Source organism: Balaenoptera acutorostrata, chromosome 18, assembly GCF_949987535.1.
Source record: "Balaenoptera acutorostrata chromosome 18, mBalAcu1.1, whole genome shotgun sequence".
NCBI lineage: Eukaryota > Metazoa > Chordata > Mammalia > Artiodactyla > Balaenopteridae > Balaenoptera > Balaenoptera acutorostrata.
The window spans coordinates 77,178,792-77,193,164 of NC_080081.1; the positions used below are offsets into that span (position 1 = coordinate 77,178,792).

General features: G+C 40.2%; 1 protein-coding gene across 1 annotated transcript in view; it reads left to right on the forward strand.

Moving 5' to 3' along the window:
• The window catches only part of LOC103010209 (phospholipid-transporting ATPase IB-like), a 104,039-nt gene that overhangs the window by 48,884 nt on the left and 40,782 nt on the right, over positions 1 to 14,373 (forward strand). The window contains 4 exon segments of the mRNA XM_057532719.1: positions 142 to 325; positions 3,525 to 3,541; positions 4,720 to 4,825; positions 9,104 to 9,178. Coding sequence (XP_057388702.1) covers positions 142 to 325; positions 3,525 to 3,541; positions 4,720 to 4,825; positions 9,104 to 9,178 — 382 coding nt within the window.

Here is a 14,373-nt window from a genome sequence, read left to right on the forward strand (position 1 = left end):
ATTTACCAGTAACTGCCATTTGAATGTGGCTGTATGTAGATTATTGCTGACTCCTTTATAAAGCCTTTTAGAACAGGATGAAGTAAAATGAACCAAAACAGAACACTAAAACATGGTCGTTTGTCTTTTTTTTTTTTTCAGGTTATCTCCCCTCCAGAAGGCTGAGATAGTGGATATGGTTAAGGAACATGTAAAGGCCATCGCCCTGGCCGTCGGGGACAGAGCCAGCGATGTTGGGATGATCCAGACGGCCCACGTGGGTGTGGGAATCAGTGGGAACGAGGGCATGCAGGCCACCAACAACTCGGATTATGCCATCGCACAGGTCAGTGGCATGGGTGGTCAGGTGGGCATGGAGAGTGTTGAAGACCTCGGATCCACCCCCCGAGGTTTACCCCACTCTCTAAGCTCCTTTCTGTAAGAAACTACCAGCACTTGGTTACCGAGGCCAGGCTCGTGCTGTTTGCCACATACAGGCCAATAAATGGAGAGACAAGGTGTTGGGACAAGGAATTGCAACTTTATTTGAAAAGCCAGCAGACCAAGAAGATGCTGGACTTGTGTCCCAAAGAAACCACCTTGCCTGGGTTAGAATTCAGGCTTCTTTTATGCTGAAAGGGGAGGGAGTGAAGTCAAACACTTCTGGGTTCTAGTCAGCCTCTGGAGGGGCTGTGTTAATTTCTTCGTCCCTGCAGTCAATCACAGGTGGGCCTGGTCAGGATGTTTCCTGTGAGCTAAACAAAGGTGTTTTAGCTTAATGCTCATTACCTGGGGGTGGGGGGCACGGGTCCCAGAGATGGGCCATTATGTGTAATTTAAGCTTCTAGGTGACATCCCTCTAATGCTGAGCTTGCAATAGAATACAAAGATTCTTTCCTATTACAACATTTGGGGTTCTCTTTAGTTTTGTCCTTATGCACTTTGCATAAATAAAGTCTTCCCTTTACCAGCTCTAGAGTTGGCAGAACTGCTGCTACTGAGAATCTGTAGCTCTACTAATATAACCTCCAAGTCCCCAGTCTCTCCAGTCTGTACTGTGTGCTTTGCTTCGTGGTGTCTCTTGGTAAAGACTTAAAATATCCCTATTTCCTTTTTTTTTTTTTTTAAAGGAGACACTGCCTATTGGCAGGCATTTTTTAAAATTGTGTTTTTAGAGTTTTAGCTTCACAGCAAACTGGAGCAGAACGTTACAGATATTTCCCATATATCCCCGTGCCCCTTACACAAAGCCTTCCCTATTATCAGATCCTCCACCAGAGCAGTACATGTGTCATAACTGATGAACCTACACTGACAGGTCATTATCACCCAAGGTCCATCGTTTACATTAGGATTTACTCTTGGTGCTGTACAGTCTGTGGGTCTGGACAAATGTACAGTGACATGTATCCACCATTACAGTGTCATAGAGTAGTTTCACTGCCCTCAAAATCCTCTGCACTTCACACATTCATGCCTCCCTTTGCCCTAAACCTTGGAAACCACTGATCTTTTTACTGTTTCCATAGTTTTGCCTTTTCCATAATGTCATATAGTTGGAATCACACAGAACGTAACCTTTTCAAATGGGCTCCTTTCACTTAGTTATATGCATTTAAGGTTCCTTCAAATCTTTTAAGCCTTGATAGCTCATTTCTTTTCAGTGCTGAATAATATTCCATTGTCTGGATGTATCACAGTTTGTTTATCCATTCACCTGCTGAAGGACATCTTGGTTATTTACAAGTTTTGTCAGTTATGAATTAAGCTGCCATAAACATCAGTGTGCAGGTTTCTTTTTTTTTGGCTGCGTTGGGTCTTCGTTGCTGCACGCAGACTTTTTCTAGTTGCGGCGAGCGGGGGCTACTCTTCGTTGCGGTGCGTGGGCTTCTCGTTGCAGTGGCTTCTCTTGTTGCAGAGCACGGGCTTTAGGCACGTGGGCTTCAGTAGTTGTGGCGTGTGGGCTCTAGAGCGTGGGCTCAGTAGTTGTGGCATGTGGGCTCTAGGTGCGTGGGCTCAGTAGTTGTGGCTCGCAGGCTCTAGAGCACAGGCTCAGTAGTTGTGGCACACAGGCTCAGTTGCTCCACGGCACGTGGGATCTTCCTGGACCAGGGATCAAACCCTTGTCCCCTGCATTGGCAGGTGGATTCTTAACCACTGTGCCACCAGGGAAGTCCCAGTGTGCAGGTTTTTGTGTGGATAGAAGTTTTCAGTTCCTTTGGGTAAACATCAAGCAGTGCAATTGCTGGGTTGTATGGTATGTATAGAAGTATGTTTAGTTTTGTAAGGAACTGCCAAACTGCCTTCCACAGTGGCTGTCGCATTTTTTGGAAGGTGTTTAAGAAGAGTGCATGGTCCTATGATTTAAACCTCCTGCATGTTTATGCACCATCCTTTGCTGTTAGCGAGAACACCTCCTGTTTCTACATTTTAATATTGTTACTTTTGAAGAATATTTTAATGAACAATTAAGATATTTTGGAACAATGTTTTAATAATTTAATATTGGCTTTGAATAGATGTAATTTTTCATCACATTTGAGCAATGAACACTAACACTGTCATTCTTGCTGGACTCAGGAGCCACATGTAATTCTTGAGCAGCTCCCTAGGAATAACCCTGGGCCTCCAGGGAGGCCACCCCTGCGGGGCTGTTCTTACGGTGGCTCTCCCTGAGAGACTAGCTGACTTAGTAGTCTGTCCAAAGGTAAGTGGATGCCTAAAACTAGAGTGGTAACAGCATGGATTGTTAGGACTCTGCCACATAGATGGAAAGCATACAGTCTCAATGTCTGAATCAGGTCAGTTCTAGAATCTTCTCCTTACTCATGGATTAAGTGTCCTGGTTTTATAGACGGGAAAACTGGGGCTCCTATGTACGAGGGGTCTGAGTTAAGGAAAGTGTCAGTGGATTACCATCAAAGCACCTGTCTGTAAACACAGAAGTGTTCGCACCACACTCACCTGTTTCCTTCACTGCTCAATGCCATTGGGATGCATGCTTCCTGTGGGCTCAGCAATTACATGTGCCGTAAACACTGACCTAGTAAACACCCCAGCTGCACACAGCTGGCCGGAATCAGGTGTCCTGGGCCCCCGGGGAATATCTGTTCACCATTTTCTCTAGGGAAGGTAATTCCAGCGATCTCTTTTTATACCAAATATTAAAAGGGTTTAGAATTGCAGCTGCAGCTGTGATCAGGCAGATGGTATAGGATTCCAGGCTTTCTTTTCTTCCTTCCACCCACCCTAAGTCGCCTCACCAAGCCAGTCACTGATGCGGGAGACTGATCTGATTCATGCTTTGGCCCCTTTTTATTAAAATGCTATTTCAGGTTAATGAAAGCACTTTGAGCTCCATCTGTTTTTCTTTCTGTTTATTTGTTTTTCAGTCTCGATTTTACCTGAGAGCAGCTCTTTGACCGGAGCTGGGCAGAAGGGTGTCCTCTGCGGTGTGGGCTGTTTCAGACTCCCCCAGGATGAGTCTTGCCCCCAGGGCCGTGGTGGCCATTCTCCCATTTCCGCCCCATCTGTCCCGCCCTCAGGTGGTCTGGAGCCGAGGGTGCCGCTGTCTTTCCTTTGCTGCCTCTTGCAATGCATGACTCTCCCTTCCTCAGAGAGGATCATGTAACATTCTGGTCACAACCTAGATCTTTTCTTTGCAGAAAAGAGTAGAGTATTTGTTTCTTCTTCCCTAAACTTCTTAATATTTTAAAACCATCCCAGGAAATACAACTTTGACTTCGAATGTCTTTTTTCCCCCTGCAAATAAATCAGTGCAAAGCTAAAAACTGGGGCAATAGGAGTGTTGTCTGTAATGACTGGTTTAATAGCAAGCTCTAGGTAAAAACAAAAGCTGGCCGCCTTCTTGAACTCGCTTATTTCAGTGTAGCTGTGCATGTCATGACTCAGCATCTCCCTCCCCTTCCTGACCCTCATGTTCCAAACTCTTAAGCGGTCCTTTTTGAAAGGCTATTTTTTCCCATATGCACCGCCTTCTGCCACTTTGAGGTCAGTATTTAATTTTCTTGGTCACAATTACTGAATTGTCTCGTTTTGCGGAATAATTCTCCCGAATATTCATCCCCCAAAATGTTCATTGAGCGCTTCCCGCATCTTAGGCATGAATCCTGGGTGTAAGCAGTGGGTGAGCAGTGAGCCCTGCTCACTTCGTTTGAAGGTGCAAAGTGCTGTGGCAAAGGAACACATAGATGAGGTAAGGCAGCTGAGGCGTGCTGCAGAGATCACATGTTACCTCCTTTTTAATTTTACTTTTTCTCTTTATATATTTATTACAGGAAATGGGGGAAGTGATTCCGATAAGTCTTATGATTCCCATAAGACTTGATCAGACAGAAAAATCCGTGACAGAGGTTCTTGTTTCCAGGTTCTTACTTCATTAAATAATTCTGACCCCCTTCTCACGATTAAGGTCCTAGATGTGGATCAGATTAAATTCAAAGCCTTGTAGGTGACAAGTGAAAATCCAAGCAGAATTTGCTGGGCAAAAAACTGATGTTTATTCATTTATTTTAATGATGAAAGTTAATTTTCTAAAGCTTTAAAAAAATTCCTTTATAGTGAACAGTCATGTCAGGTTGTCTGGAAATAGGTTTCATTCTGCTTCTGTCCTCCAGAGTAGGAACTGCTGAGGTGGGAAAACAACATTTTGTGGAGTTTGTCAGTAAGTGATAGGTTCCTTTGAACTCCATTGACCATTATTTCTGTCTTTTAATTTAGCTACTTAGAGAAGCTTCTGTTGGTTCATGGAACTTGGAATTAGTTTCGAGTGACCAAATGCATATTGTATCGTTTGTACAAGAATGTTCTGTTATACATCACTCAGGTAAGAAAGGAGATAACGTTTTCTTTACTTGAGTTAGATCTTGTCTTTGACATAGAGCTTGATAGTTTAGTTTTTTTCGTATTTATCTCACTTAAAATACTGTTACATGATCCTGCTTTAAGCTTTTGCTCACATAAAATCGACTTAACATATTTTGCTTAACATTTTTTGTTATGATATCATGATAACTTGTTGACATAATCTGTGGTTAAAAAAAAATATCCTGTTTGGAACCCAAGTGCATCTCTGCCGGCTCCAGATCCTCCTGGTGATTCAAGGCACCAGAAATCTCTGGGCTTCTGAGCTGTCTTCCTCCTGACATGGGAAATCTTGTCCCAAGCCTATTGCTGCCTTCCTGACATCCCACTAAGGGACAGGAAGGGCCTTGTCCTCACAGACACCCGCTCTTTCCTTTTGTGTCTCGGCTGCACTTAGCACTGCTGGTTGAAGCAAGTGGAAAGAGAAAACTTTTCACCAGCATCGTCTCCACGTGAACAAAATAACATGAAAGAAACCCGTCCCCGCCCTCCTCCCCGTGTTGGGGGCAGCGGGGCTGTGGCTTCCACACTGCAGCCAGCCGGCGGGCTGCCGTCCTCACGGCCACACTGGCACAGCGCCCGGCAGCGGGGCCTCTGTTTTCCTGAAAGTGGACCCAGGAAGAGATCCATAACTGCATTTTTCATGGGCTCTGAAAGTTTGCCATGCCTTTATTGCTTCTGAAAAAGCATGTTTGCTCTAGTGTGTAGTGTATAAGGGTTATGGGATATGGGAAGTGAATCTTCCTTTTTTTATTGAAGTATTGTTGATTTGCAATATTATATTAGTTTCAGGTGTACGACATAGTGATTCAGTAGTTTTACAGATTATACTTCGTTTAAATTTTTTTTTTTTTTTTAGTGTGTGAAAGGCATGGATGGATTTTATTTATTACCCTATATCTACAATTTAATTTGAGGTAAAATATAAGCAACACATAAAAATGCCTATTTCTGCTACCATGTAATATAATTCTCCATCGTGAATATTGTGATAAAGCTAATGAAAACTCTATGCCATCACATACTCTAGATTTTCATATAGCTGGTATTTTACAACTCTTACTGTTTGTGAAATCTCAACACATGTAAGATTCTCCTACAAATGGCGCAGAATATCAGAGGGTGCCTAATCAGCTTACTGACCCCTCACTCCCCACACTGGAGCCTCAATGACTTCGTTTAAATTTATTACAAAATAACTGCTGTATTTCCCTGTGCTGTATAATATATCCTTGCTACTTGTTTGTTTTAAAAATGATTATTTATGCATTGCTTTTTTAAATTGAAGTATCGTTGATTTACAATACTATATTATTTTCATGTGTGCATGCTTAATTTTTTTTATACATGGTAGTTTGTGTCTCTTAATCCCACACCCCTATCTTGCCCCTCCCTCACTTCCCTCTCCTCATTGGTAACCACTAGTTTGTCCTCTCTGTCTGTGCATCTATTTCTGTTTTGTTATATACATTCATTTGCTTTATTTTTTAGATTCCCCATATAAGTGTTAACGTAGAGTATTTGTCTTTCTCTTGTCTGGCTTATTTCACTTAGCATAATACTTTCTAGGTCCATACATGTCGTCTCAAATGGCATCATTTCATTCTTTTTTATGGCTGAGTAATATTCCATTGTATGTATATACCACATCTTTATTCTTTTGTAGATGGGCACATTATTTACAATAGCCAAGATATGGGAGTGAATCTTCTAACTACCGTTCTGACTTAAAAAATACCTGTGTAAGCTTTAAATTTGGTTGTGGAAATATGTTTTGAAACATTTTATTCTGAAGTAATTATAGATTCACAGGAAGTTACAGAAAATATTTACAGGAGATCTTGTGAACTCTTCAGTTTCCCCCAAAGATAACACTGTGTATAATACAGATGTTAATATGAAAACCAGGACATTGATACTGGTACAACTTACAGAGCTTATTCAGATTTCATCAGCTTTACATGCACGTGTGTGTATGTGTGCCTGTGTGTCTCTCTATGCACTTTTATCCATGTGTAGACTCACATAACCACCAGAGTAATCAAGATACAGACCTGTTCCAATAAAGGGTAGAAACCTGCCCCATCCACAGGATCTGCCTTGTGCTACTCCTTTATATCCACACCCACCCCTAACCCCTGGCAGTGGCTAATCTGTTCTCTTTTCCTACAACTGGGTTCTTGCAAGAATGTTATAAAAGTGCAATCATGTAGTACGTAACTTTTTGAGACTGGATTTTTTTCACTCAGTATAATTCCCTTCAGATCCATCCAAGTTGTCGCACGAGCAATCATTTTTCCTTTTTATCGCTGTGTGGTCCTCCACCTGTTGAAGGACATGTAGGTTGGTTCCAGTTTGGAGCCATCATGAATAAAGTCCTGTTAACATGTGTATAGGCTTATGTGTAAACACGAGTTTTCACTTATTTAGGGTAAGTGTCCAAGAGTACATTTGCTGAGTCATAATATGGTAAGTGTATGTTTAGTCTTAAAAGAGACTGCCAAACTGTTTTCCAGAGTGACTTTACCATTTTAAATTCTCACTGGTAAAGTATCTGTTATCCTTTTTTTCTAGATCTTTGCCAGCATTTGGTGTTACTGCTATTTGTTATTTTAGCCATTCTGATAGATGTGTAGTAAGATCTCACTGCGGTTTTAAATTACATTTTGCTAGCGGCTAATGATGTTGAACATCTTTTCATGTACTTATTTGCTCTTTGCATATCTTCTTCAGTGAAATGTCTCTTCATATCTTTTGTCATTTCTAACTGGATTGTTAGTTTTTTTCACTGTTAACTTTTGAGAGTTCTCCACATATTCTAGATATTAGTCCTGTGTCAGAAAGAAGTTTGCAAATATTTTCTCCCAGCCTGTATCTTGTCATGTTGTGTTTTCATGGTATAATTTTAGCTGTAGGTTTTTTGTAGATGCCCTTCATCAAGGTGAGGAAGTTCCCCGCTTTTCCTAGAATGCTGAGAGTTTTTTTGTTTTGTTTTGTTAACATCTTTATTAGAGTATAATTGCTTTACTATGGTGTGTTAGTTTCTGCTTTATAACAAAGTGAATCAGTTATACATATACATATGTCCCCATATCTCTTCCCTCTTGCATCTCCCTCCCTCCCACCCTCCCTATCCCACCCCTCTACGTGGTCACAAGCACCGAGCTGATCTCCCTGTGCTATGCGGCTGCTTCCCACTAGCTATCTATTTTACATTTGGTAGTGTATATATGTCCATGCCACTCTCTCACTTTGTCCCAGCTTACCCTTCCCCCTCCCCATATCCTCAAGTCCACTCTCTAGTAAGCCTGCATCTTTATTCCTGTCCTGCCCCTAGGTTCTTCTGACTTTTTTTTTTTTTTAAGATTCCATATATATGTGTTAGCATACGGTATTTGTTTTTCTCTTTCTGACTTCACTCTGTATGACAGTCTCTAGGTCCATCCACCTCACTACAAATAACTCAGTTTCATTCCTTTTTATGGCTGAGTAATATTCCATTGTATATATGTGCCACATCTTCTTTATCCATTCATCTGTCGATGGACATTTAGGTTGCTTCCATGTCCTGGCTATTGTAAATAAAGCTGCAATGAATATTTTGGTACATGACTCTTGAGATTATGAGTATGTGCTGAGAGTCATATGGATCTGGGCTCAAATCCCATCTCTGCCACTTACTAGTTGTGTGATTTGAGTGAATAATTTAACCTCTCTGAGCCTTAGTTTCCACAATTTTTAAATCTAGATAACAATTCTTAAATCTAGATAAAAGTAGTAATAATACCTATTTTATCATATTGCTATGAGGATTAAATATGATAACACATTTAAAGTAACATCACAGTGCCATGTATATGGTAAGTGCCCGGTATATGCTTGCTATTAAATTGAAACACTGTGATAGGGAAAGGATATTTGTGGTAACTGTGCCCGTAGAAGACATACAATAAACCCTTGTTACTTGATTTGAGATTAGTTGGAAGTGTCCTTTTGCAAGAAATTCATATTTTGGAATAAATAGGTATGCCAGTAATAAAGTACATCAATATTTTTAATGTCAGTAATATGTGATATCTGAAACTCATAATTTATGAAAGAATAATTGTATGGGCCTCCTCAGTAGTTACTTCCCCACAGTTCTGCCAGCTGAGGTGTACATCCTCTTGCCACTATTTAAAATATACGGGTATCTTTAGGTCAACACTGACCCGGTTCACATGGCTTCCTTCTCTTTCAGCTTTGGTTCGCCTTTGTTAATGGATTTTCTGGGCAGATTTTATTTGAACGTTGGTGCATCGGCTTGTACAACGTGGTAAGCCTTCTCCATCTCTCTCTAATGGCATGCAGAGCTGCACTGTTTGTGTCTGGGAAGTGTAGCTAAGTCCCTCATCTGCATCCATGACAGGCAGCACAAATACATATTTAGGGCCTTGTTGCTGCAACACATCCTGCAGAAGCCTAAACTCTTCACATGTGTTTTCAATCATAGCAGATCATTCTAGAGTAACTACATGACATTTGTACCCAATGTACGTTGATAACATAATCAAAATCTCTTTAAATCTGCCTGTACAATGTTTTCATATATTTAAAATTAATTAATTAATTTATTTATTTTTGGCTGCGTTGGGTCTTTGTTGCTGCGTGCAGGCTTCTCATTGCAGTGGCTTCTCTTGTTGCGGAGCATGGGCTCTAGGCACGCGGGCTCAGTAGTTGTGGTGCACGGGCTTAGTTGCTCCACGGCATGTGGGATCTGCCCAGACCAGGGCTCAAACCCGTGTCCGCTGCATTGACAGGTGGATTCTTAACCACTGTGCCGCCAGGGAAGTCCCTGTTTTCATATTTTTAAGCCAAGTAAAAACTGCTGAACTCTACCTAAACCCGTTCCATTTAATATATATAATTTAGAGTTATCTATCTTTGTGTCTGTGTGTGTATGGGTGTATGTTTATAGTGTAATTCCATGTCCCTTTAAGCCTCTTGGTAGAAAATTTGCACTTGTGGAATATCACACTGTGTTTGTACTAAATGATGAATTTTTATATCAAGCCTATAGTAAATACTATTTTCCATTTTAATGGAATTTTCTAACAATAAATAATCCCATACCATTACTTGAGTTATTCTGAATTCAAAAATTAGATGGAGGGACTTTCCTGGTAGCGCAGTGGTTAAGAATCTGCCTGCCAATGCAGGGGACACGGGTTCGAGCCCTGGTCCGGGAGGATCCCACATGCTGTGGGGCAGCTAAGCCCGTGCACCACAACTACTGAGCCTGCGCTCTAGAGCCCACGAGTCACAACTACTGAGCCCGCGTGCTACAACTACTGAAGCCCACGCACCTAGATCCTGTGCTCCACAACAAGAGAAGCCACCACAATGAGAAGCCCGCGCACCACACCGAAGAGTAGCCCCTGCTCGCCGCAACTAGAGAAAAGCCCGCATGCAGCACTGAAGACCCAACGCAGCCAAAAATAAATAAAACTTAAAAAAAAAAAAAACTAGATGGAAATTAAATAGTAAGGCTAACTGGCTTATTACCCACATCACCTTTTCATTTTTGTTTTGTTTTACTTTGTTTGTATTATTATTCCACCTAAGGATTAGAAGTTAGGAAACCTGGCATAAAAATTAGGTTCCCAGCAAGCATATCATGACCTCTCCTGCACTGCGTTATCACAATCACATTATACTCTGCATGCTCTGTGCCCTAACTCCTAAAAGTCTGTCTTCTAGGAGCTTAAATTCCAAAACAGACAACACAGACAGAAGTCACTGAATAGAAGTCATTGGGTGCCCAATAATACAAAAATGTCTAGGGCTATAAATATTTACAGTCATGTGTGTGCCAATGCCGGGGTGTATTTGGCTAGAGCACTATACCAGGGAAGCTGAGGTCCTACGTAAAGTTGTCTCTGCCAGGCTCTTGGTCGCAGAGGACAATACTCATAAACTTTCTTTGAAGTTTCATTAGAGACAGGAGTAGGGAGTGGCAGTGTGTCTCTTCTGGGTTAGAAAAAAACACTATGAATGTATTAGCCACAGCTATTGATCAGTGGAATCTTATTTTTTTTTAATAAAGAAAAACATAGATGCTGGCATTTTTATAAGCAGCAAATGGGACTACAGTGGGAAACAAATAATTATGGACAATTGAGGATAAAATACAATGATATGCTTATTAAATATATATTGACATACTAAATCTCATCCCATTACAAGTATATTTTACAGATGAAAAAAAAAATGAGGACCAGGACATTTCAAATAGTTACTGGCAATGCCAGAGATAGACTCTGTCTACTTATTTGATAACTAAATTTGAATGAGTTGTCACACTACTTCTAGAGGTTATACATTATTTCTCCTACTGCTCATGCATGACTAACTGCTATCAGAATTACCCTCCTACCAGAAAAAAACTAGAATACCAGAAAAATACCAGTTTTCAGGCATTAGACACCAGGCTGCTCATTGCTGTGATCTCTGAGAGCAGGCCTATTTTTAGGCCACAGTGAAGAAAGATGGGCCCAAAAGAAAGCCCACCTGTCTTACTGAATTGAAGATACAGACGTTGGAATTCAGTGGGCCATGAGGGCTAGAATTTGCCAGATAGAGTATCAGAGACAGACAAATTGTACTGAGAGATGGAGAGAGAGAAAAAGAGGTGCAGACACAGAGAAATATAGAGACAGAGTGTTTCTGGAAATCTGTGGAGAGCCCCCTTGAGCCTTTGGCTGATGATTTATCTGTATGTGCATGAGGAAAGTCTGCCCAAAGCTAAGGAAAAAACCACCAGAAAGCAGTAAGCTAGACTCCTGGAGCTTATTCAGGGCTGGGAACAGTTTGTATTCCTATCAGCCAGCTTGGGAAGACTTACTACACAGGATATTGGGGAAATTCCTTAAATTAGTCACACTTTTAAAAATAAGGATGAATTAGTCCCATAATAAACACTATTCTGGACCCATCATAATGAAACTTAAAAGCACGCCTCAAAAGTATTAAACTGATTTGCAAGTCACTTACCTGCATGTTAGAACACAGGCAAACAATTATTTTTTAATTTTTAATTTTAAAAAATTGAATAAAGATTCTTTAAATTCTATAGTGCTTTACAATTTTCAAAAGTTTCACACACATGATTTCACATAATCCAATAATAACCCCTTTTTTCCCTACTCCCATATTGCCCCTACCCACATCCCTCTCCCCACTGGTAAATACTAGTTTGTTCTCTATATCTGTGAGTCTGCTTCTTTTTTGTTCTATTCACTAGTTTGTTGTATTTTTCAGATTTCACATATAAGTGATATCATACAGTATCTGTCTTTTTCTGTCTGACTTATTTCACTTAGCATGATGCCCTCCAAGTCCATCCATGTTGCTGCAAATGGCAAAATTTCATTCTTTTTATGGCTGAGTAGTATTCCATTGTGTGTGTGTGTGTGTGTGTGTGTATAATCAAATATATATGTATACATATATTGGGTTGGCCAAAAACTTCATTCGGTTTTAAGTAAAAAGATACATTTTTCATTTTCACCAAGAACCTTATTGAATAACATTTGTTAACCAAATGAACTTTTTGGCCAACCCAATATATATATATACCACATCTTCTTTATTCATTCATCTGTTAATGGACACTTAGGTTGCTTCCATGCTTTGGCAATTGTTAATAATGCTGCTATGAACATTGGGGTGCATGTATTTTTTCAAATTACTGTTTTTGGGTTTTTTCAGATATATACCCAGGTGTGGAATTGCTGGGTCATCTGGTAGTTCTATTTTTAGTTTTTTGAGAACCTCCATACTGTTTTCCACAGTGGCTGCACCAGTTTACATTCCCACCAACACTGTACCAGCATTCCCTTTTCTCTGCATCCTTGCCAACGTTTGTTATTTGTGTTCTTTTTAATGACAGCCATTCTGACAGGTGTGAGGTGATATCTTTTTTTTTATCATCATCCAGAGATAACCTCTTTTTAAAATTTATTTATTTTATTTTATTTTTTTTGGCTGCGTTGGGTCTTCATTGCGGTGTGCAGGCTTCTCATTGCGGTAGCTTCTCTTGTTGTGGGGCACGGGCTCTAGGCACATGGGCTTCAGTAGTTGTAGCATGTGGACTTGGTAGTTGTGGCACACAGGCTTAGTTGCTCCATGGCATGTGGGATCCTCCCAGACCAGGGATCAAACCCGTGTCCCCTGAATTGGCAGGCAGATTCTTAACCACTGTGCCACCAGGGAAGTCCCGTGAGATGATATCTTATTGTGGTTTTGATTTGCATTTCCCTGATGATTAGTGATGTTGAGTATCTTTTCATGTGCCTATTGGCCATCTGCATTTCATCTTTGGAAAAATGTCTGTTCGGTTCTTCTGCCCATTTTAAAATCAGGTTGTTTTTTTGATGCTGAGCCATATGAGCTGTTTATATATGTTGGATATTAACCCCTTATCAGTCTTATCATTTGCAAATATCTTCTCCCATTCGGTAGGTTGTCTTTTCATTTTGTTGATGGTTTCTTTTGTTGCCCAAAGCTTTTCAGTTTGATTAGGTCTCATTTGTTTGTTTTTGCTTTTGTTTCCTTTGCCTTAGGAGACAGATCCAAAAAAATATTGCTGCAATTTATGTCACAGTGTGTTCCGCCTGTGTTTTCTGCTAGGAGTTTAATATCAATAGTATCCCATCTTATATTTAGGTCTTTAATCCATTTTGAGTTTATTTTTGTTTATGGTGTTAGAGAATGTTCTAATCTCATTGTTTTACATGTAGCTGTCCAGTTTTCCCAGCATCACTTACTGAAGAGACTGTCTTTTCTCCACTGTATATTCTTGCCTTCTTTGTCATAGATTAATTGACCATAAGTGTATGGGTTTATTTCTGGGCTCTCTGTTCTGTTCCATTGATCTGTGTGTCTGTTTTTGTGCCAGTACCATACTGTTTTGATCACTGTAACTTTGTAGTATAGTCTGAAGCCAGGGAGCATGATTCCTCCAGCTCTGATCTTTCTCAAGATTGTTTTGGCAATTCGGGGTCTTTTGTGTTTCCATACACCTCTTAAAATTATTTGTTCTAGTTCTGTGAAAAATACCATTGGTATTTTGACAGAGATTGCATTGAATCTGTAGATAGGCAAACAGTTTTTAAAGAACAAAATTAAGCATTCAGTAACACAAAATTCACCATGTTTCTGCATCCACTAAAGGATATCAGGCATATGAAGAAATAGGTAAATAAGATCCATAAAAGGTCAAAAATAAATCAGTAAGAGCAGGTCCAGAAATTATAAGATGATGGAATTAGTAGATTAGGACCTTATGAGCATGTTCAAGGATATAAAAGAAAACATGAATATAATGTGGAGAAAAATGGAGATATAGAAAAGAAACAAATAGAACTTTATGCTTAAAAATTCAGTATCTGAAATGAACATTTTTCTGGATGGGATTAAGAGTAGATTAGAAAGTTCAGGGAAAAAATTACTAAATATGAAGACACAGCA